General features: G+C 37.9%; 1 protein-coding gene across 1 annotated transcript; it reads right to left on the bottom strand.

Moving 5' to 3' along the window:
* Positions 1-733: 733 nt before the first annotated feature.
* LOC149085072 (lysoplasmalogenase TMEM86A-like) lies at positions 734-13,113 on the bottom strand. Its single transcript, XM_089233921.1, has 3 exons — positions 12,969-13,113; positions 1,517-1,913; positions 734-1,375 (listed from the first exon to the last, which is right to left on the bottom strand). The coding sequence occupies exons 1-3, from the start codon at positions 13,092-13,094 to the stop codon at positions 999-1,001; spliced, it is 900 nt and encodes a 299-aa protein (XP_089090047.1). The 5' UTR covers positions 13,095-13,113; the 3' UTR covers positions 734-998.
* Between the last annotated feature and the right edge of the window lie 12,475 nt (positions 13,114-25,588).

The following is a 25,588-nucleotide window of genomic DNA, read 5'->3' as shown; positions in this document are numbered from 1 at the left end:
TTGCACAATGGTTTTTTTCAGTAATTACTGGGAGGCTCAGTCCCCTTACAAAATTTATTGCGGGGGGAGGGGCTCAAATGGCCTCAGCCTCTAGGTTCTGGCACCTATTCTTTATAGAGTGTAATTTATTTCGGTTTCAATATCATTGCTTCCCAATATTCAACCTTCCCCCTCCCCCCACCATGCATCTTTGGGCTTATTTTCATGTCGGCGCCATGGCCGTCCTCCGGTCGCAGTGAACAAAAGAAGAGACACTCCATCGAGAGACACTCAGTTTTTGCCACAGGCAAAGAAGAAAGAGCCCCCCTCAACACCGCAAAGAATCTTCCTCTCAGCCGTGCCTTCTGGCAGTAACCGATGGAGACCGATTGGAACCGATGGAGGGTGCAATTGGGGATTGAACGGCAGGGAAGAAATGAGATAAACGTATTGTCATGGAACAAGAAAGCCAAAGACCATCCAGATTTTTTAAAAGAACTAAAATTTTGTGCAGATTGTTTCCATTAACTAATTCATAATTAGGACAACTTTTGGTTAAAAAAAAAATTTTCATCATTGCAAAATGAATAAGCCATATTCATACGAATTTTTGGGGGGGCTGAGCCGCGTCTTCAAAAATGTTGGGGGGGCTCGGGCCCATGGGCCCTATAGAAGTTTACGCCTATGTTGATTAATTGTTTTCGAATCTAAGATCCATGTCTCTCTGTGGATCAAACTATAACAACTTTTTTTAAAAACTGAATTATTTATTCAACCAATTATACATGTACATGTTGCAAATTGCAACCACAACGCGCTTATAAATATCATCTATATACAAATAAAATTATGACTTGTGTTGATGACACGCTGAATCAAAAGACGTTCGAAGAAAATATCCAAGTTTTTTAATGCGTGTTTGACGAACGAGCTCAGAGATGCGTCTAGCATGACCAAATTCATTTGTTGGCAAAGCGATTGTTGGAAGGTATCGTAGAAATCCACGCTCTGCAGCTTCGCTAATTTTTTTGCTTGTTGTCATCCCGTTGCTGAATCTGTTTCAAACGATAACAGCAGCCGGTGTTGCTCGAAGAGTCGTCGTGAGCTGCACTAATCACAGCGATGGTCTGACTGTCAACCACAGAAAGCGCTATCCCTAGCTGAGCTGCGTAGTATGTGACCATGATTAGAGTTTGAACATAAGGAGGGCTCATTATGTTGTTGAACTTACGCAGACCTAGCAGCGTATCCGATAAAGCAAATAATATTCCGCCTCCACAAGAACACAGCTTGGTCCAGGTCCATAGATCTTCAAAAAATTGAACTCTGGCAACTGCTCTCCAAACCATGCAAGCGACAAGACAGATATATGTAGGTACAGCTATGCCGTAGCAACCTAAAAACGGATAAATTGTGGGAGGGGGATTCATGAAGTTGAAAAAATGTATAAAAGTTATTATATATAGTTTCATAAATACCTGGTTTTGAAAGTGAAAAATAAAAAATCAGAAGCGCATAAATTATTTATAACACTTACCGTACAGACCTGGATAGAAGAGATAATAACAGATCGCAGCTAAAGCTCCACAAAATACTCCAGCTGGGTAGTTCAAAGGTTTCATTCCAAACGCGGAAATGTAGAAAGTGTGCGCTGCTGCAAACGCCAACATACCCCACAGGAAGCAACATGGCCAAACAAGTAAAGCATCGCCGAAACACGAAAAGGAAAGTCCCAATAGAATTCTCCTTGAATAAGCGTGTTTCTTTTCTCCTAGGCTGATGCCATGTAGTAAGACAAAGATGCAAAGCCAAACAATAGGCAAGCACTTGAGAACACATGTGATCCATGAAGGATTTTCTCTCTGAATAGCTAGAACGAAAAATATCGCTGCTGATTTGAAGAATGGCACGAGTTTGGGTCCAACGCATTTCAGCTAGAAAAAACAGAATCAGAGATAGATTAACAGTGTTCTTTGTGAGAAAAAAGTAAAGTGAAATGCAAAAATTGAAAATTTTAAACCGTTTCATAAAAATGCGCAAACAACACAGATAAATAATTTCAGATTTTCTGAAAATTCGCAAAGCTATCATAGTTCTCACTAGAACAGTTAAACGTTTTTTCAGATTTCAGCCGGTAAAAACCAATATCAATGATTTATAGCTTATAGATTGGAAACCCGTCACATCTTCAACGTCCATTATATACCGGTATTAATGGTATTAAATGAACTTGAAGTAAATGGAAAGACAAAGAATCCTCTAAAATATCAATAGTTTTATTTGTTCGTTCGAAAAACCTCACACACACATCAATTTTCGGGAATGACGCTGACATTTTCAGTGCGACATTCAAGGTTTTCTGTCCAAAAATTGCCCTTAAAAAAAAGCTTTTTTAATCTTATAAATAAAAAAAACTCACCCATTTGATTGTGTGTGCCAATATGGAAAGAATTATAGAAAAAAAAAAAGTTTTACTCTCTAAAAACAAAACAAAACTAGATTTTTTCACGCGTCAATGTTCATTAAATGTTCCCACGAAATGATGGTTAAATGAAAAATGATGAAATAATCTCGTAAAAAGTAAGGTTCATCTCTTCCTAATCGTGAGAAAAAGATTTTCTCATTCTCACGTGTTACCTATTACTTTCGAAAAGAATAGAAATATTTTTTATAGCCTATCGTTTGAATCCATTATAACATTGAAGAAGAGGCCTTCGAAACAATAAAGCGGCATCATTGCTTGTAATTTCGTATCATACAATTTTCTATACATAAGGGTAACATTTTGTGATTATTACTGCAAGAGATAATTATCGATTAAGTGAAATGGACTGAAGGGATAAATACGTACGAACGTTGACGCTGTAGAAGGAACGTTATACAAGATCAAATACAGTAATTGCTGGATTACAGAGGCCAAGCGTCTCATAAAACGTGATTCGTTGTGCTTGTCCTTGAAAAAGATGACCATTCCTATAAGATAAGTGTCGTTAGAGTTGCATTCCAACTCCGTACGGATGCCGAATCATCAATGAGTTCAACAAGTTATCAATTTCATTAGGCCAAGAAACATGTCCCTAATTTAGTTTGATACATATAGACTTGAAAATACAGGGTATCTCAAATTTACTTCGTCCTAGGAAGTTACTTTTATCAAGAAAAAAAATTCGCGCCTCTTTAATTTGTTTCATACCCCTATAGTATTAATACTCGTGTTGTAAAAATCAATATACACTTTGATACAGTGTGGCAGTTGTTCTCAACCTTTTTGTGACCGCGGCTCGGTAAATTAAAATCAAGGCGATAAGCAATTAATAACTATATTAACCAGTCATCTGCTCAATTTTAATTTCTCATTTTTTCCCCTTTTTAAAAAATTTGAAGGCAATTAAATATATTATCCCGATCAAATTTTTACGCACGCACACACGTTCTCAGCTGTAGCTGTGTTTTGAGATCATCAAGAAAAAAAATTTAATAATTGAAGTAATCACTGATTATATATATATATATATATATATATATAAACTATTAGACCGAAAATCGACTAACGTCACATACATTAACTAATTAAAAATGGCTAAATAATTCTCATAGACACCTCAGTCCTTTAGATTTGTTATGGTATGGGACTTACGGAATGATTGATGTCACGGCATGGCGATTGTGCTTGTGTGTGTGAAGCAACAGTATATAGACACTAGTAGTATACAGGGTGTTCTGAAAGTGCTAACGCGGCCATTATCTCATCAACTGTCCGTCGTAGAGGTATGATTCTAGTTCACATAATGCCCAAAAGGAGTTCAAAAATTACCCTGCACCAGTTTTAAGAGTGCAAATACAGTGCGTCACAAAATAAAAACAAAATCTGAAGTTTCGTACGGTCCCCTTGTCTTCTGACTTCCAATCAGGAAGTTGTTGCCCTGAATATTCTGAGGCCAATAGAAAAAATTCCATGTTTCTAAGTGCAACATTCGCTAAGATATTTGAATGCAAAAATCGGGGGGAAGTTACGAAAGAACAGCAAAAACTTACGAACAACGCTCCTTTCCCTCATTTATGCTGTCCTTTTACAACTTTTTCCGATTTTTGAATTCGAATATCTCAGCGAATATTGCGCTTGAAAACTTTTTTTCTGTTGGCCTCGGGAGAGACAGGGCAACAACTTTCTAATTGGAAGTTAGAGGAACAGGGGGATAGTTAGAGATCGTATAAAAATTTAGATTTTTTTATTTTGCGTCACACTGTATTTTCACTCTCAAAACTGTTACATGGTAATTTTTGAACGCCTTTTGAGCATTTTTTAAAATTAAAATTACACCCCTACGACGGACAGTTGATGAGATAAAGGCTGCATTAGCACTTACAAGACATCCTGTATATAAATTCCTTCTGGGACTCCCCGAGGGAAACGGCCAAATTACCAAAAATCATGTATTTCGTTAAAAAAGCAGGCCATTTTTAAAAAAAATAGTTTTTTTCCTAAAACGGGGCTATTATTTTTTGGGCCTCTTAAGGAGGGGACAAAATGTACCCACCTCTCAAAATACATGTTCTAAATAAATAGATGGGGTGCTTCGATGCAGGGCTGGACTTAGGCAGGTGCGAAGGGCGCGGTCGCATCGGGCCGCAAAAGGGGATAAAAATGTTTTGATTACACACATTTTGACTTCACAACTTCTTAGCAAAGCAATAGCTTAAAATTCAATCCAAGATAGAGAACCTCTAAGGTTAAGAGCCTTGGAAGATAATCGGTTTTGTATCCCTGAGAGCCCCAAATCTTTGAGTGCCTGTGGGCGCACTTGCAATTTTTCATTGGAAAGCGGACACTTTTGTCTATATTGCCAAATGAAATTTTTTTATGACTACGAAGGAGTTTTACAGTCGTTCTCTGGCACCAGAGTACCCATGGACACCCTGGGGTATTGGAAAACCCCTGTTCAGAGGGGCCACAATTGGTTTTTTTTTTACACTGGGCCGCCCTGCTTCGACAAGAGGACTAAAAAAAGGGAAATTAGAAAAAATAGATTGCCAAAAGATGATGACTAGAGCCCGGATTATATGCAAATGCATATGCATATATGCATTTGCATATTTTGGGCTTTTTTAGCATTAACACGTTCACTACGGGGCCTAAATTGCTTGTTGAGTCCGTGGGGCGCATTTTTTTTCTAAGATTAAAACTAGTTTTGTACATGACGCCACCATGGCGTCCCTACTACAAGTCCTTCATGACAACACCATGGCGTCATTAGCAGTGAACGTGTTAATGCATATAAATGAATAAAATCAAAGATTTTTCAGTATAAGTGCTATTTTGAAGCTTTATTTTTAAGCTCACTCAATTTATTTTATAATTTTTCAAATAAATATCGTTCATAACATTTTCATAACATCGGGTTTTTCCCGCAGGTGAAATTTAGTGAATTAATACATATTTATAAAAGTATTTTACGAATATTAACCGTTTTATTATAAGGCTATTTCTAGAGATATGTCAAAGTGTTAAATTTTTTTAGAAATAATGTTTCGACATTTCTTTGTTACTAGTATTTTCGTTATTGAGCAGCTACAACAAACTGAAAATTAAAAAATGTCTGAATAAAACATATGTAGAAGTTATTTTGCATATGCGGGGGTATATACAGTATATATATATGAGGGGAAATTTTTTTAAATGAAAATACATACATGCACGAAAAAATAGAAAAAAGATGCATTTTAAAAACACACTTTGCTTTTTTTTTTGCATGGCAATTTTTTCAATTCATATTTTCTCATTTTTTGTAGATATTTCGAAATTTTTGACTTTTTCAAGATTTCTAGTCCATATTTTCGCATTTTAAATGCACATTTTGGTATTTTGGTAGAGCACTATTTGTATTTTAAGTGCTTATTTTAGCATTTTTAAGTGCATATTTTTAGAGCATTTTTAAGTGCATATTTTTAGAGCATTTTTAAGTGCATATTTTTAGAGCATTTTTAAGTGCATATTTTTAGAGCATTTTTAAGTGCATATTTGCGTATTTTTAGAGCATATTTTACCACTTTTTTAGTCAATATAATCCGGGCACTAATGATGACTTTATTAGTAAAGGAACCAAAGACTGTGGTAAAGGTAATCCTGAGCACACATGATTGAATTTTCATTAAAAAAATATTTAAAAAATAAGGGGAGGCCCCATTTTAAGACCTCCTTTTCTTCTCTCCACGGATGGATTTTTATTTAGATTTTAAAAGGTTGCAATGCCACCCCCCCCCCCCGTTAAAAGCAGTATTTTTTAAGGGGACCCCCTTTTCTCCCAGAGGGCGATTCTCTAACTTTTTTAATGGAAATTCGTAATAAAATGCGTGATTTTTGGTAATTTGGCCGTTTCCCTCGGAGTGTGCCAGAAGGAATATATATAGGTCTATATGCTACTGACACCCCCATTATAGTGAGAAAGTATGAGTTGGTAAATACATACTTGAATAATGGTACAGTATATACATCGAACCCCACCGTCGCCACAGTGGTGGTCGGCTGAAGTTGGTTTTCTGTGGTTCCCAACTTCAAGGCGCGAATGCGAGAGAGCCGATCACCCCGTTGAAAAGTCTCGCCACAGAGAGCAACAGCCCTACAACGATAAAATTATTCAGTCATTACACTTCAGTCATAGTGAGACAAATTGGTGACAGATGGCAGCACTACACATAACAGCATTACACAGAAACAAACTTCACGTCAGGTTCACAACACATACACAAGCATTCCAACATGTACCAATTTGTTAGAAGTTCTGCAGAGGAATATGGACGAGGTGCATGTTTGGTTTAGTAGTGGTACAGTATATACAGTGTGCATAGGAAAGTCCCTTTATCTTGGGATAACTCGTGAACCGTTGATCCTAGAGGCATACTTACAATTAAAAGAGAAAGTATCAAAATAACGTGCAGGCCTCACCCACATTCATATTGCAAGGGGTTGTATAGTTATTAACAATAAAAAAATAACTTTATTTTGTCACTTCTGTCCTAAAAAACGCAATCAGAAAGTTGTTGCCCTGTCTCTCCTGACCACAAAAAAAAAAATCCATGTTTTCAAGTGCAATATTCGCTTAGATATTTCAATTCGAATATCAGTTAAAATGAAGAAAAGGATCACATACTAACGGATTACGCTTCATATATGCTGGCTTTTCCCTAATTTTAAGCGATTTCGAATTCAAATATGTCAGCGGATATTGCACTTAAAAATATGGAATTTTTTTTGTTGGACTCAGAAAATATAGGGCAACAACTTTCCAACAGGGTTTTTAAGACACGATTTTATTTTAACAATTATACAATCCCTTGCAGTATGAATGACGTATCTGAGATCTACGTCATTTGGATACTTTTCCTAATTTTAAGTATGCGTCTAGAATCAACGGTTCGCGAGTTATTCAGGGACGAAGGGGCTTTCCTATGCACCCTAGTCATTACAGCTTAGATACATACTGTGTCTTTAGGAGGTAATGGTATAGTGCAGTGTATTCTATGCAGAATAAAAGTAACTTGGCTTCGAAATAAATACAGTACACAGTACAACCATGGGGGAAGAGGGGCAAATCGATTCTCCGTTCACTAAAAGAATGTATTCGTGGCATTGGGGGAGAGCAGAGTAGACAACTCTTTCCCCTCCGCCCCGTTAACTATAAATACCCTGGGCCATTTTTTTAACCGCGACCAAAGATCAACAACACGGTCAACTTCCTGACCCATGAATCTACCTTGAACTCAAAAATGCTTATTTAATTTTCCTTGTTGACGAAATTTTTGGTTTTCAAAAATAGCGAAATCAATGGCGCAACAAGTGCATTAATAACAAGACTGCCAGTGGATTTTTACAATCCGATATCGAAAGCTCCAAGTTTGGGTCATAACCCATAGGTTAAGATTTCCTGCCCTAGGTGATTTGCGTCCTCTCCTCCCCGTTCGAAAAGTCTGTACTCACTTATTAGTACACGTATTGATTGTACGACAATCGCTGTCAACTTCAACTTGTTCAAATTTTTCCTGCTCGTGTAAGCCGAATATTTACTCATAATTCTATGTATTTGTAGAGGATACATTTTTGCTCATAACTTGGATTACTCGTATGCAGAGACACATTCTCAATTCGAGAAACAATAATAAAACACAGTAACATAATTGTATCGATTGTGGTCACGTTGGTCATCAAAGATACAGTTGCGTTCAAAAAAAGTCGGACAATCTTAAAAAAATCGGACCATTCACAAGGATTATCAAATCATCAAAAATGAACACAGTAAAGAACATACTTTTCAATATTTGGTAAGGTACTGTGATGGCTATATTAGAACTCTCCATTTTTTTGGCAGTAAACCACAATTTCACAGACTTGGCTGTGTGCTTTGGATCATTGTCTTGTTGAAAAATCCATCCTCGAGGCATTGCAGTTCTGCCGTAGGGTACATTTGCAGTATAGGTAGTATGAGCCTTTAGAATGTCCAATGTTTTTGGTCCATGATACCTGTTATTCGCACTAAAGGACCAGCACCGGATCATCCAAAGCAGCTCCACACCATGACGTTACCACCACCATGTTTAACTGTAGGAAGTTGATATCTCTTGTGTTGAATCGCTGTCCAACTTTTTTTAAGCCTTGAATCAGTTCCTTTCGGGGGGAAGGGGGGGGAAGCAGCATAATTATATACACTTTCTTTTCCTATAAAATTTATTCAGTTGTAGGAGTTAAGTAAATAGACGTCATACAACGGGATTCCTATATCCATAATATGATTTGCATTCCATTTTAAGGGAAAAGACCGATCGTCCGATTTATTTAACGCAACTGTTCCATAACAGCACGTATAAGGCAGGGTGCGATACTGCAAGCAATGTAGCATGCAAGTCGACGCGGGTTGGTTAAAAACCAGAATTGCATGTTTCTTAATCAATCTGCGTCGAGTTGCATGCTGCATCGCTTGCAGTATCGCGCCAGTGTGCAAACTGACAAAGTAAGCGAGAGATACTTTTTGAATATAGTATTCAGAACCGTTTTAAGAACGGGACTGTCCATCCTGGGGCTGCCCAATTGCCATAAATTTTTCTGAGGCCTTCTACCTGGTGAAACATGTTTACTTTCGGAAATTTCAACCAGATCTCATTTTCACTACTCCCGTCTCCACCGCCTCTGCAATTGAGGCCTACGAGCCGTGCTCGGGTGGACCCATGCGTTAAGACGGCACTGACAGTATCATAGGCTGAGGTAGACTTGAAAGACTGGGGGGAGCATGATGATGATCACGTCAATCCATAAAAATGCAAAACATTACATCAGCACTGCCATTGACGCTGGGGTTGGCAATGCTACCCCTGCCGATCCCCCGTATCTTCGCCCATGCTGTGATACAGTATCCTTTATTATACTGTTGAAAACGAATATACAAACTGGAATGAAATCAATGGCTAATATATAGAACACCTTCAGAAGGGTTGCTCGAAAGATTGGCGTAAACCAATGATTCTCAATTTGTGCGTCGCGGTTTCCTGGGACGTCGCCAAACTTTGTTAAGGGCGTCGAGCAGAGCCAAAGATATTGATATACACCTTCATAGTGATTACAGTCAACGCTCGATTTTACGAACTTGCCCTCTGGTCTCAAACAATATGCCATTTTTTTAATGCCTTTCCCATTTACGAATATTTGATTGTGCAAACAAATTTTTCAAGTCAGCTAAAGTGAAAGTTGACAGTAATAGGAATAAAACTTTATCCTATTATTGCAAAATAACTGTTACAGCCACGAGAACGTCATGGGCGAAGCTGGTTAAAAAGTAATTCTTTAACCAGCTTTGCGGTCGTGGTTGTTGTGTATCTGTGATCGTGGTCGTGTATCTGTTGTTGGCATAGACGTATGCAGGATTTTCTCAAAGGGGGGAGGGGGGGTGAGGGTTCCTATCATTTTTGTTTTTTACGAAGGAGGGTACGTTTTTCATTCCGAAATAACACTATAATACAGTAGTTCTCAACCGGTGCTCCGCGAAGCCCTTGGGGATCCTTGTGCGCTCCCCAAGGGCACGCGGCCACTCGAGGAAAATATAAAAAAACAGTAATTTGAAAAAAAATAATTATAATTACTTTAGAATAATAAAAATAAATCAGTAATTTTGCTGAATAAATAAAAAATAGGTCTACGGGCTCCGCCATAGAAATTATATGCCAAAAAGGGCTCCGCGAGTCAATAAAGGTTGAGAACTGCTGCTATAATCTCAGCTGAAAGGGTGGGGAGGTTGAACCCCAAAACCTCTCCCTTGCGTACGCTAATGGTAGTTGGCATTATTGACGTCACAGTATATGGCTCCCTTCAATGGCCCCCACGTCCTACATGATATCTTCAACCTGTTACTCGCGAGTACCACGGTGCTACCTAAAGCACCCAGAGTGCTCGATGTTCGTGTCCGATTTCGTACTAGCGAACACTTGATCAACTTTCCAATTGAACACCCTTTACAAATTGCATTCAAGGATTGAAATTATTCTGATGTATGCCAAACTTGTCGTAAGAGTGGTCTTCTTTTGAGTACAGGCAGTGCTCGTGACAAAAAAAGGTTGAAGACCTCTGTCTTACAGAATGACTTTCTAGGCTGGGATCTTTGGTGAGCCCCAGGTCAGATTTTTCCCTGTGTAGTAAACTTATAGTGTGAAAACAAAAAACGTTTGACGGACTCGCGTCGCGGGGTCCCGGGTTCGAACCCCGCCGTCGCCACAGTAGTGGTCGACTGAAGTTGGTTTTCTGTGGTTCCCAACTTCAAGGAGCGAATGCGAGCCGATTTCCCCTTTAAAAAGTCTCGCCACAGAGAGCAACAGACCTTCAAACGGTACAAATGTAATTCAATCATAACATATCGCTAACTTCACTTCTGAAATATAGATGGCAGCACTGAAAAAAAAATCAAAGACAACACTATATACGCACTCAGACTACTAGGTACACACACAGTTACACTTCCGGCACTACTCTCTAGGTATGGTGATAGACCTGAGTTGTGCTCGGTTTGAAAGAAAAGAAAGACAGCTAGAGGGCAAGAGAGCCGCAGACAAATGACCCTAGGGTAAGGGGTTCAGTGGTGCTGAAAATTTGATAATCACTGATGTAAAGCTTAAAAGGTAGAATAACTGATGCACCCCCCTCCCCATCTTGCGGCCGGGACCCTGGGCTGAGATAATATTCAACAAAATGCTCGAGTAGAATCTGATTCTCATGATGTTCTACAATTATTGATCATGAATTTGGAAAATGATTGCGAGAACGCAACAATTGATATTTTTATTTTCTTACGTAACAAAACGTTTGCTGGGCCCAAAAAAGAAATATATCAACTGAGGAAAAACATGTAATCTGTATTAAATCATAATATGAACACAAAAAATAAAAATGTCTATTCATCTTACTGAAAGTATAAGACGATCAACAAAACGGCGAAGAGCGAGAGCAAACAAAGACATAATACTATATGTAAATCAAATAAGAAAAGACACACGCTCTCTCTCTCTTTCGGTCAAAGGAGACGCTTTATACGAGTCCAAAAAAAAAGCACTGAGAAGAAAGTGAATGGGACCCTTTTTTTCCTGTCTTAATGTAGAAACGATAAATATTATATCCTTGTAGCATCCAACAACAGACATGCCAGACAACGCACGAAGCCCTCGGGCTCATAAAAATCGCTCATTAAATACCGTCTTCGGTTTCTAGAAAGATATAAATTTTAGCCATTGAGAGAAAGTCACGGGCACAATCATGCGAACGACTCTCACTTAAATGAGATTTACTCGAAGCATCTTAAATGAATATGATATAGCTTATCTTGAGAAGGAAAAAAGAAGCTTGTGTCTCTATATTATATAAGAAATATATAGGCTGGCGTGATTTCTCTCAAGTGCAATTATTCCGGGCTGTAAATCACACATATTTATTCTTTAAAAATAACAACTCTAAATGAGGTTAATAAGATTTTCGTCGCAAAACGGGCTTAAATTAGATTTTAATAAAGCATTATTAAAATCTAATTTACATAGTTTTTTTTTCTCACAAGATCACAATCTTAAGCATTCTCAAATTCGCGAAGTCTCAAATTTCACTGAATCCAAAATCTCAACTTTAAGCTAAAATCATCAATCAAAAGTTATCAAAATTCATCACGTATCCTAAAAAAATTGTATCATTACCATTTTTTTAAGTTTTGACTAAAAACCGGATATTAGTTGCAGTTGATAAATATTAACATTCGGCTATTTTATTTTTCTCCTTCCAAAATTGACAGCATATTACTATAAAGCATTTTTACATAAAAATTATAATTCTTTTTTCAAAATGATGAACAAATTTAAAATAATTTATTACCCAGCGATGATTATCGGCGTCTAAATGAAGGATAATGAACTACCCCTCAAATCAAACACAGGCCCTAAATCTTTAAAAACAAAACTTTTATCTATTCTGAATTTCGTTATTTTAAACTTCAATAATTTATTTCATTTTGTAATTTGCGTAATTTTTAATTGGAGTCAGTAATTTTACCGCTAAGAGAAAATTTTACTGAATTTGAAATAGTGCCTCCCCGTAAATCCTTAAGACGGCCCTGGTTCCAACACAAATAAGTAATTCCAATTATATAAATTTTTTAAAGATATTTATCGATTAATGGTATGGTAATATACATATAAATGTAATTGTATATAAAACACCGTGTGGTTTTGTGAATTTATGATATAATCAAGTGAGAAAGAAATTTGAAATGAAAAATTTATCAGAAAAGTTCGGAAAACCGAAATTTTGCGCGTTAACATTGTTTTAAAATATGAAGGCCAAAAAATTAAATAAATCTAATGACAAAACTAAAAACGCACGAAAAACGAGGTAAACAACACAATCAAGAGAAAAACGTGCGAATACAAAAATATCGTAGAAAAACAAAAACAAACCAGCTGTTTTATTTACTTACCACGATTTTGGGACTTGTCCAGTAATCTGACAATTCATTCCTTTTTTCCTCCATTTTTACCCCGATCTTCAATTTCGTTTTTCTTAATCTTATAGAGATGAGAAGCCAACGAGAATGATTACACATTAACTGAAACCTCGCAGCGCGCTATGAAGCATACGTGAGAATTTCACAGGGTTAGTCAAAAGAAAAATCGCCAACTATTTCGCCAAATACACACACACAAATTTTATTATATTCATGGAGTTTTTTGTTTATGTGTAATTACCGTGTTGTTTTTTCAACAACCGAGAGTGCGTACGGATACAGTATGCGCAACGTACAATTACCACGTGTTGCGTTTTTCCTTAATTTCAAGTCATGGAAGTTCTCTAATACTCTAATATGAAAGTTAACGAATGAAATAACAATGACCATTTACTTGGTGGCCACATCGAGCCGATAAAAATTAAGGCCACATTCTTTCTGCCGTTAAAAATTATATTTTTTTTCTCCAATTTTTTATCATCTTAGGGTGTTTATATTCAAGTGATCTTAAGGGCCATCTTGGGTCCCCTATGAGTAGGAAAAGTTGATGGCTGCGAAAAGTGTAGTCACGCGAGAGGCGTATGCCCGTAAAATGGAATTGAAATTACTACACATTTTATTAATTAGGCGTAAGCCCGTAAAATGGAATTGAAATTACTACACATTTAAATTTTTTTAAACAATTCTCTAGTTTGGGATTTAACAATTTGGAGGTGTGTCATTTGTTTTTTAACAAATCTTATTTTTATACCCTTTAAACCCTACTTATTTCTTATTAATTAACCCTTTAAGTGGCAATGACGAGATAACTCGCCTCCATAAAAGCCTCTTATTTCAGCATTGACAAGCCCAGATGTTTTGTAAAGGATTTCTTAATGGAAAACTTTTGGAATAATTTCTTTAATTTTAAACATTGCATGCATGAAAAAATAGCATATCAATTTAATTGAACAAAAACTGATTAAAAATAAAGGAGACTGTTCAGATCTCATAAAATGAAAGAAAATATTAGAGATCAATTCATAAATACTGGATTCATACAAAAAAAAAAACAATTTTTCTTATTTTTAAAGTTTTTATATTTTAAAATCTAATTTTAAATAAGATTGAGTCTCAATCTTTTGCTTCCTTTTATGAACACACAAAACAGTTTTCTTTATTTTAAATCAATTTTTATTTAATTACATTGATGTGCGCAACGTGTTAATAGTACATTTTTTTAATGTTTGAAAATTTGCAAAAAAAAATAATAAGTATTAGAGATATCTGGAACATTGTATTTTTTGGCATAGCATAGCATATGCAATCGAAAGTATGTGTAAAAAATTTGAAATAAATCAATATAAATACTATTTTCAGTGATATTTCTACTAGAGTTTTTGAGGTTTTTGGGCCATGTTGAAAAGTAACAGAGACCCCCTAAGAAATTATTTGTATTAATTTTTTTAATGTTTGCTACTTTTAAACTTAAATGAAACAAAAATCATCTTTCACAGCAAAAACCTATTTTTGACTGACGTTTCCGAAACGCGGTGTGTGTATTCAAAATATTTATTTCGATTTTCGCATTTGTTTTTGTGAGTAACAATAATTTTTAGGAATCAAAAGGTCTTAATGAGTGTCGCATATTATTTTTTGAAGTTCTTTTTCAATATAAATTTGTTATTTTTTTATGATCTTTTTAGAATCCTGAAATTGTTAAATTTTTAAAATCATGTCCTGATTTTCGATCGAGAATTTTTTTTATTTGATGTCCATTAAAAAAAATTTCTTTTTTTTTTTAAGAAAACAAGCTTATTTCTTCTTAAATTTATATTGTTGCCTAGTACATTAGTTTTCACCCAATCGTAAGTACTAATTACTCCGACGAAACGGACATCAAAAGTATATCTGGTATCTTCGAGCGCGTCCGGGAATTGTTTTTACGTCGTTGTAGACTGTGCAATGACGTCAGTGACCACCACTTTTCCAACAACTCTTGTAATAATTAATCAAATAAATATTTTTCTAGTTAATATTGTACTTATCAGCGTGACGTCGAAACCTGCATGCGTTTTTCCCGATTTTCACCCTCTCAACGTGGTTTGAGACACCGTGTTCCATTGCAATTTTTGTTCCTCTTGATGTCTACTAACAACCCTCTGAGTTTGTTTATCCATTAACAGAGAACACCCTGTATATCAGCACGCGTATTCTCATATACTGTCCAAGCAAATACACATGTAATTTTGCCTTTGCAGAAATGGCCTATATTTTTCTACCAGTAATGATTATACTATTCCAGGTTTGAATATATAACCAGGGAAAACATAAAACATGAATTCGATCAAGTTGATGTAAATTGGCGTGAAAATATTCGAACGAAGAGGAAAAAGTAATTTGGCATTTCAAGACGCAAAGTCTACTTCATGCAAATATTTGCTACCAATATGCTGAAGAAGAACCTCTTAGAAGATGAAAATGCAAATTCCAACCGTACGGTCAATTTGGGATTTCGTGATCTGCTGTCGTAAATTTCTGGAGTGTTCTAATTTTTTTTTTAAAAAGAACGTTTATATTAATCACTCTATAAGTAATTCAACTGGTAGAAAGCTTTTTAAATTTACAAACTGGTGTTTGTGTCATTGATTGATACATGGAATATGTAAGATAGTTTTCAGCTGAACAAGTAAACTAGCGGGATATACTTTGTTTTATGAAAGCATGGCTATTGAATCGAGATTTTCTATCGTGGGGATTTCTTTGTCATTTCACTTATGAATTGAAAATAAAATTGAGTAAATTTAAATCAAAGTTTATGAATTGCATAATCACGTTCATTTTCTTTTTGTTTATTTTATAATTTAGTTGCGTCATTTTTCTCGTTCACAATTTCCAATGTTATTTTTAATTTATGATCTATTCGTTATGTACGTAAAGGGATCGAGGTAGTGGAAAATCAATTTCCTACTCGCAATGTCTCTCGTGATATTACAGCCTACATCAAGTTGATATGTTTAATTTACGCGACATTTACAACAGAATGTCACGAGTGCTTCCATTCAAAACAAGATTCAAGAATTAACAAGTTATGCATTATTGGTTTTAGGTTATATTGCAGTATATTATATTTTGCTATAGAAAGACATGCGTTTTTGGATTTTAGGAAAACACGCAATCATGTTGAGTGTCATCTGGTCACACTAAAACATTTTATGCAGTAGGTAGTGGCATATATTACAGTGGGGAGGGGGGAAAGCTTAGCGAGACGAATAGCCCAGGGTGGCAAGTTCAGAGGGACAGCAAATTTGGGGAATGAGCAGCCAAGAAAGTTAGTAGAATGGGAGAAGGGCAGCAAAATTTGTGTGACCTTCAATAAATTCGCCTCTGCCCAGACAGCAAGGGACTAGGTCAGTGAGTGATCTACAGAATTCGCAAGCACGGGAGTGAGCGAAAGAGCAAGTATGTGAAACAAAAGAGTGACCTTTTTCACGTTATAAGTTCCTGACTACGAATTACTAAAATTTGCCGCCCTTCCGAACTTGCTACCCCTGCCCACTTAACACCCTGTATATACGGTACCAGGACCGCAACTAGGGAGGAGCAGGCGGGACTGATACCAGGGCCGTCTTAAGAGTATCATGGGCCCCGGGCGAAGTAGGTTTTTAGGCCCTATCTGGTAAATCCTAGAAAATTTCAACCGGATCTCATTTTTATGAGGCCCCCCGGGCCCATGCATTAAGACGGCACTGACTAATGCCCCCAACTCCGAGTCAGAGGGGTGCGCAAATGTAATCCTTTCATCTCTTCTTCAATATTAAAAGGGGGCGCAAAACGCGTGCTTGTCCCGGCTGGCCACGCATGTCGTTGTGGCCCTGTACATCAGTATGTATGTTGCAAGGTTTAAGGTACATACAGGGCCGCAGATGGATATTTTTTTAACTGGGGCAGCAAGCTTTTGGCGTCCCCGTGTAGGGAGAAGTTAGGAGTCATTAGAAGGTTAATTCGGCGCCCTCCCCCCCCCCCCTAGCTCAGCACCCGCTACAATGGATCCGCTCTTCCTAGTTGCAGCTTCCTAGTTGCGGCATATAAATCAAAAAATGCTTGAAAAGAACGATAGGTGTAAAAATTGTCTTAGTGCATTCTTCGATATTACTCGCATACAACGTTTTGTTTAGATGGTTTTTTCCTTTCATTGGAAAAACATTAGACAGACAGGCACATTCATATACGATACAAAAATAAATACCAAAAAGACAGAATAATGAAAGCAAAACACACACATGCAGCTCTTAGGGACGTAATTCCTCCCCGGTTCATACTTATGCTTTTAATAAATGTTTCAAAAGTTTGATATGGAATTTGCAAATATAAAAATTTCTTCCTTCAGATGTTTATTTATTTTTACTTCTGATAATTTTTTATGAATTTATTATAAATGGTTGGGCCCCCTGGTAATTTATATATATTTTTTGGATGAGGTACTAATTAGTTTTTTTGCTGAAACGTTATAATCGGCATTCAATGCATTTCATTCAAGTATTTTAAAATATATATCTCGGTTTTAGCGTAATCACGTTGCTTTATGAATGTCATTATAATCGTGTTTTAATGTATGTTTACGTTAGGAAAGCAAAAAAATTTTATTGGTTTTGACAAATTTAATTTTTTCTTCAGCGGTTTTTTTATTGTTATCAGTGCAAAAACGCCAAACACAAAATTAGTTTTTGTCGAATGGAACTTCATCATTCAGTTCCTCGAATTTGTCTTTTCCCCCCATTTTTATGGCAACCTGAGAAGAAGAGCAATTCCTTTGTCGAGGGCATCCGAAATCCCATCACCCTCTTTGTCAAACCACTCATAGGCGTACGCAGAATTTTCTCAAGCGGGGAAGGGGGGGGGGGGGGTTCAATTTTTTTTTCTTCTGAAGGAGGGGTTTTTACGTTTTTTTCCTGCAAAAATAATACTAATCTCGACTTGGGGGGGGGGGTTAGAACCCCAAACCCCCCCCCCCCCCTTTGCGTACGCAGTAAAACCACTTAATAGACAATGGAAGACAGACAAAAACCGCGAGTCCAGCCGAACCGTAATCAGTGTGTTCAAACCTTTTCAATAGATGATGGCAGCTTCACGGTAACCCCAACCGTCCAAGAAAAAAATGTGGATTTTCTCGGTTGCAAAAACCGCCGCCAGCGGTTGCGGTTGTATCTTTGCGCTGACAGAATAAAAGTAAAAAATATAGATGGTGCCTTCCCCCCCAACCTCAACTGCCTGCAAACCGCGCCGCAATAGCGACGGACTCGTATCACGGGGACCCGGGTTCGAGCTCCACCGTCGCCACAGTGGTGGTCGGCTGAAGTTGGTTTTCTGTGGTTCCCAACTTCGAGGCGCAAATGCGAGCCGATCTCCCCGTTAAAAAGTCTCTCCACAGAGAGCAACAGGCCTACAAACAGTACAAATATTCAGTCACTATACATCACTCCACTTCTGAGATATAGATGGCAGCACTGAAAAATCATACACAACACTAGATACGCACTCAGACTGTTAGGTACACACACTTACAATTCCGGCATAACTCACTAGGTAGTGAATTGCCTATGGCGATAGACCTGAGTTGTGCTCTGTATGGGGAAAAAAAACCGCGCCGCAGTCAGGTCTCGGCCTAAAACCCATGTTCCCACATGTTCAATAAATTTTAGGCTTCCTGGTGATCCATCCCTTCCCCCCCCCCCTGAATTTTCTCTGTCCAATGACAAACAGTTTTGAGATAAGTTTGAAAAGGCGATCATATTTTTACTTGGCCCATACCAGAACCGCCCTTATGAGGGTGTGTGACAGGTGCTGTCCAAGGCAGTAGCGAGACGGGGGGGGGGACTTTGAGGGTCTGGTCCCCCCCCCCCTCCCTCCGAAATGCGAGAAAATGACTGAGAAAAGGGAGAGAGATGGCCGAACCTATTGTTCTACAACTTTGGTCCTCCCCCGAAATGCAATTGGTCCCCCTCCGAACGAAATTTCTGGCAACGGGCCTGCCCCGGTAAGTCTCTCTTCTACGATATTTTTTTCAAATCTTGTTTGGAAATGCTCGCAGTCTAAGTAAACTGCCTCCCGGTATAACGGTAATCTCTCTACAGTAATGGTTCTTAATTTCACTCTGAAAATTGATACAGGATGATTTTTTTTCCAATATATTTTGAGCATTTTTAAATTTGGAACCATTTGTTTACGACGAACGGTTGATGAGATAAGGGCCGAGTTAGGACTTGAAGGACACTCTGTATATTTTTGTACCAATAAAAATACAATCTATTTCAGCCAAACATTGCATACACGGAATCCAATCCGAACCCACAATACATGCGCGAAATAAATATAATATGCAACAGATCCGCAATTAGATACCTAGTCAACTTGTTGCCCAGAATATATTATACTCTCGTAGACTCTTGCAATGTTGATTCAGTGGCCAAAGAGTGAATTCAGATCTCAACCGGTCCAGCGCATCCGCCTGGAGCATTACGGGACATTCTATTTGAAAGCGGAATGTATGGTCTGAGGTGAATTAGTATATTCTACCCAAAGAAATTTATTGTTATTATTATTTTGCAAAGCAAGCACACTTCGAGCAACACCAATCATTTTTGACTTCCGACGTCCCTGGTTAAACCTGAGGGTCCACATACGTTGACCTCTGGAACGAAGAGGTTAAATAATGCTTATTAATCGTCACGCAGTGCAGTGCACAAGAATTTCAAATTATTCTATGCAATATAGTTTTGTTTTAATTTTACAGACAAAAGATTTTCACCAAATTTTTCTGTTAACTATTTTTTTTTCTTTGTCCCTGATTCGGTACCTCGAGAGGCTGCACTGCCCTAGAGCCCATAGGTGGAGATCGACTTGGAAGTCTGGGGGGGGGGGGGGCACGATGATGATGATGATGATGTCAGCTCATATATACATATATACATTAGCTCAGTCGACTCCACCTTTGACGATGGGGGGGGCACCCCCACGCCCCCCGTATCTCCGCCCATGCTAGAGCCTTGGTCGATAATAGACAACGATAGTAAGAGTGATCATCCTGTATACCAGGAGCTCTTAACCGTTTTCGGGAGCGACCCAAAATAAACACCAAGATCAGCTTCGCGATTCATGGGACTGTTTGTTTTTCGAAATTAGCGAAACCAGTGACGCAATATGTGCGTTAATAAGAGGACGGTAAGTAGATTTGTACGACTCATCTACGATGCCCCTGCTAGCCAAGTTTTGGTTGCGACCCTTAGGTTAAGAGAACCCTTTTTAGCTGTATACAGTACAGGGCTAATCTTATAAATGGACGTTATACACTACATATGAAATTCTTATAAAACTATGAATCAGTGGTAGTTTTAACACATAGCCTCTAAAGAATATTAAGAATTCCGTTTCAGAAACATTTCTTGGCTCTCAAACTTAAAAAAAATTAATGTTTTCTTTCTAACGATTTTTCTCTCAAGATTGAATTAAAATGAAGAGAAAGTTATGCAAGAATGTTTCGCTTGCTTTAAATGTTTGATTTCAGTACTGAAAGCCATTTCATTACGGATCACGAATCTCTCTCACTTTCTCTTTTCTAAATCATAGAGGAGATAAATTGGTAATTTTCTCAGGACCTTCATCTCACATTCGTTATCATCCTAACATATGAAGTTGATAAATCATACATCGTTATAGGTGTGTGTGTGTGTGATCTTCATTCTCAGTTTTACTCCACTAATTATATATATTCTCTTTTTTTTTCCTTCAGTTCTTCATTTGAAATATAATTATTCAGTATTATGGCGTCTCAAATGACTGCTAGTAGTTGCTGTCATCTTACGAATGTGTCTGGTGAAGAATTAATTCATACACATTACTCAGTAATATCTATTTGATACGTGATGGAAACCAGTTTCTATTTTTGGGTTAGTAGCTGTTGCCTTCGAGAGAGAATTTGAAGCCTAATAAAAATAATGGAAATTATTTTATTTGTTCTTATCGGATCTGTATTTCGAGTTTGATGACGCAAGGTACTTACTTCTTTGGTGCCAAGACCCGTTCAATAATAATGATGATGTAATATTCGGTAAAAGCAGTATATATATATATAAATAGAAGAGCCAAAAAAACTGGTACAGGCATGCGTATGCAAATAAAGAGATATGGAACCAATCAGAGTACGGCACTGCGGTCGGCAACGCCTATATAACACAACAAGTGTCTGGCATAGTTGTTAGATCGGTTACTGCTGCTACAATGGCAGGTTATCGAGATTTAAGTGAGTTTGAACGTGGTGTTATAGTCGGCGCACGAGAGATGGGACATAGCATCTCCGAGGTAGCGATGAAATTTGGATTTTCACGTACGACCATTTCACGAGTGTACCGTGAATATCGGGAATCCGGTAAAAAATTAAATCTACGACATCGCTGCGGCCGGAAAAAGATCATGCAAGAACGGGACCAACGACTACTGACGAGAATCATTAAACGTGACAGACGTGCAACCCTTCCGCAAATTGCTGCAGATTTCAATGCTGGGCCATCAACAAGTGTCAGCGTGCGAACCATTCAACGAAACATCATCGATATGGGCTTTCGGAGTCGAAGGCCCACTCGTGTACCCTTGATGACTGCACGACACAAAGCTTTACGCCTCGCCGACAACACCGACATTGGACTGTTGAGGACTGGAAACACGTTGCCTGGTCTGACGAGTCTCGGTTCCAATTGCTTCGAGCTGATGGACGTGTACGGGTATGGAGACAATCTCATGAATCCATGGACCCTACATGTCAACAGGGGACTGTTCAAGCTGGTGGAGGCTCTGTGATGGTATGGGGCGTGTGCAGTTGGCGTGATATGGGACCCCTGATACGTCTAGATACGACTCTGACAGGTACGTAAGAATCCTGTCTGATCACCTGCACCCATTCATGTCCATTGTGCATTCCGACGGACTTGGACAATTTCAGCAGGACAATGCGACACCCCACACGTCCAGCATTGCTACAAAGTGGCTCCAGGAACACTCTTCCGACTTTAGACACTTCGGCTGGCCACCTAAATCCCCAGACATGAACATTATTGAACATATCTGGGATGCCTTGCAACGTGCTGTTCAGAAGAGATCTCCACCCCCTCTTACTCCTACGGATTTATGGACAGCCCTGCAGGATTCATGGTGTCAATTACCTCCAGCACTACTTCAGACATTAGTCGAGTTCATGCCACGTCGTGTTGCGGCACTTCTGCGGGCTCGCGGGGGCCCTACACGATATTAGGCAGGTGTACCAGTTTTTTTGGCTCTTCAGTGTATATATATATATATATTTCAAGAAAAAATAAAAAGAATATATATATATATATATATATATATATATATATATATATGTGTGCGCCTAAATTTTTATTTTTTCTTGAAATCTGGATTCAAGAAATTTTTTTACTTTTTTTGAAAACCAATCATCCTGAAAAATTTATCAGGAGACTGAGACATTTCTTTAGAATACGGAGCATCTGGCGACCCTAGTTACCCTATAATCATGCGGGCTTCTCATTCTAGAAGCCTCATTTAAAACCATTGGAATTATCTAAAATCTCGATGATATCCATTAGCATTTTTAATTTTTTGAAGATCTCACTTTTGTTGAGGTTTAAATCAAAAAATAACGAGACATATATCTTTTCACATTTTTGAAACACTCACATCCCCCTAATTTGGAGAATTATAGCGTGTCTCTCATCTGAGGATTTTCTTTTACCTCTGTATTCCTCATAACATAAATTGACTAGAAAACGTTCTTTATCGGTTTCCACAAATCGGATTATGTATGGAAGACTAGACATAATTTTTCCATCTCAAGATTGTTTGGAATCTTCTGAGTTGGCTGTCCTTGATATTTCTATAGCCTACGTATCATTGAATTTTATTTTATTTTTATCAATGTCCAACGCTTCGGTCTCTATGGGTCGGGTTTAAATCTGAATTCCTATAAGAGAATGATATATTATACTAGATTTTAATTATCTCTATCTACAGGACTATGAAGTGTTTCACGGTTTGTAAATGCAACATCTTCCCTTCAAGGTCAAAATTGTTGCAAGACGTCAACGCCGATTCTTTTCAACTTATTGGAACAGCTGAAAATAACTATAATAAATAAGTGAATATAGGAACAAAATGCATGCAATAGGCTTTTTTGCTCTCTCCTGCTAATAAATCTGGAAATCGGGCTGATAGTTTCAATAGCATAATGTGATAGTTAGGGAAAGTATAAAAATTAAAATTTTAACTATTAAAAAAAAAACGTCAATATATAAAATTGTCTACCAGAAGATGTTTACCCTGTTACATTAGAAAGAGAATTCGTCGAGATATCGGTAGTTGAAATTCTAGAGTTTTTCCACCTTTTACGGCTATCTCCGTATTACTTTTCATAACGCAAAAAGAAAGCAAAAAATCAATTATCAATACATGCATATCTCGATGAATTTTCATTTAAATCCTACTGGGTAAATTTTTTCAGTAGAATACAGAGAATAATAAATTCTGATTGAATTTTTTTTTTGATCGAATATTTCATATATATACATATTCCTTATATATTAATTATATTTTACGTATATTTCCCCCCCCCAAAAAAAATTATATATATATGATCATTTTATATTAAAACTATCCCTTCTCAATATCCCCTTTTTTGCTGATATCTTTTCATATTTTACATTGATTTTAGAATACCGTCATTGAATTTCGACTCTTTCGAACTATATCTGTGAAACACCCTGTATCCTCTTCTTTTATATTCAACTTCCGAATGGGCTTTTTGTTCAATGTTGACAGATATTTCGCGAATAACAACGGACTTGATCAGAGCCGGCCGGAGCGAAGAGGGGCAATCTTGAGGCGGCGGAAAATTTAAGGGACATCGAGATTTTGCCTATATAAATTGCAGCAGCTCATGAGCATGGGCGAAATGTTGATTCAAAACGAAGTTGTCAATCCTCACACGCCAATGCCGGGCCCAACGTCAATGCTGATAAATATCTATACAGTACTGGGTTATACATGTGTAAAACCGCACGAAAGCGAATACAATACTACTAAACCGCTCATGCGCTTCGTAAACTTTTCTCCGAGGTACTTCTAACAAATCGGTGTATGTCGGAGTGCGCCGTGCATGTGTTGTGTATAACGTGGTTTATTTCTGCTTAATCCCGTTTTGATCATCAATAATTTTCGCCACACCACGGTTATTTTCGGCTCACGAGGGCTAATTTGACCCTGACCTACAATTTATTTCTGATTCGCATTCGACATTTTGATTTTTTTGCTCACCGAGAGGTTGGTGCGCTTACCCCGGTGTCGGACTCCCTGCGGTAGCAATATTTCTCTGTGGTCACGTTGTAGGATCCGGGTTCGAACCCCACAGTGGTGGTCGGCTGAAGTTGGTTTTCTTTGGTTCCCAACTTCAAGGCGCGAATGCGAGCCGATCTCCCAGTTAAAAAGTCTCGCCACAGAGAGCAACAGGCCTACAACGTTACAAATATTCAATCATTACACTTCACTCACAATTTGAAGTATAGATGGCAGCACTGAAATATCATACACAACACTAGCTACACACTCAGACTGTTAGGTGTACACACTCACTTTGTTCCAGACTCTGCCACGAAGCTGGACTGGAAGAGATCTCGGCAACGGGATAAGTTCGGTAGCAGAGACCCTGGCGTTCATTCATTCATTGTGGTCACGTTGTCACCGTTTCTTGCACCTCCATGTCAGGAAAGTTTCTGACAAGGACGAATAGGGTGTCGAACTCGCGGCACCTCCGAACATCCTTTGGTGCTTTAGGAGAGTATCTTATTGACCTGAAATACTGCGCCCATGCGTATTATATGTTTTAGGAAGTGCTGCCATCTACCTTCGGAATTCAGAAGCAACAACTCAGCAAGCTATTTTGCCCGTTGTACTAGGAGTGAATTTTAAATGTTGCTGGCCTGGTTGCTCTCTGTGGAGAGACATTTTTAAATGGGAGATCAGCTCGCGTGCTCATGCCTTGAAATCGAGCTGACCACCACTACAATGTGCAGTCAGTGGGGTTTGAATCTGTTGCTATGATGCAAGTCCATCACGATACCCACATAAATGCATAGCAGTTATGAAAGCGGACTGCATGTAGATTAAAACAAGTTATGAATAACAGTACCTGAAAATAACTTATTATTCATAGCCCCCATAGGAGAGGGCTCCTGCTCGAGGGAAGGGGCTGACAAGGTTCAATTTTTTCAACATAATAAATTAACTCTCAACTGCTGATCATCTTTTGTTTCTGTGTCCGAACTTAACCTCCTCCCTCTCTCTACTCTTAGTCTCATTTCTTGATTAACCTTGTTATATAAGATTTTCCATGGTCATTTCAACTTAGATATCCGAACCATCCTACATCTCTAGAAGACTCCACCATTCCCTTAAAATAAAACCTATTTTTGCTTCCACTGACTACTTATTATACAGCTTCCTTCCTCATACCATTGGCGCATTGAATAAAGTCCCAAGCTCTATTGTCGAATCCCCCACTATCACTAGTT

This window comes from Pholcus phalangioides, unplaced genomic scaffold (assembly GCF_987345545.1).
Source record: "Pholcus phalangioides strain wild (caught in Gottingen) unplaced genomic scaffold, Ppha-v1.0 ptg000007l_1, whole genome shotgun sequence".
Lineage (NCBI taxonomy): Eukaryota > Metazoa > Arthropoda > Arachnida > Araneae > Pholcidae > Pholcus > Pholcus phalangioides.
This window is presented reverse-complemented; position numbering and strand designations above follow the sequence as displayed.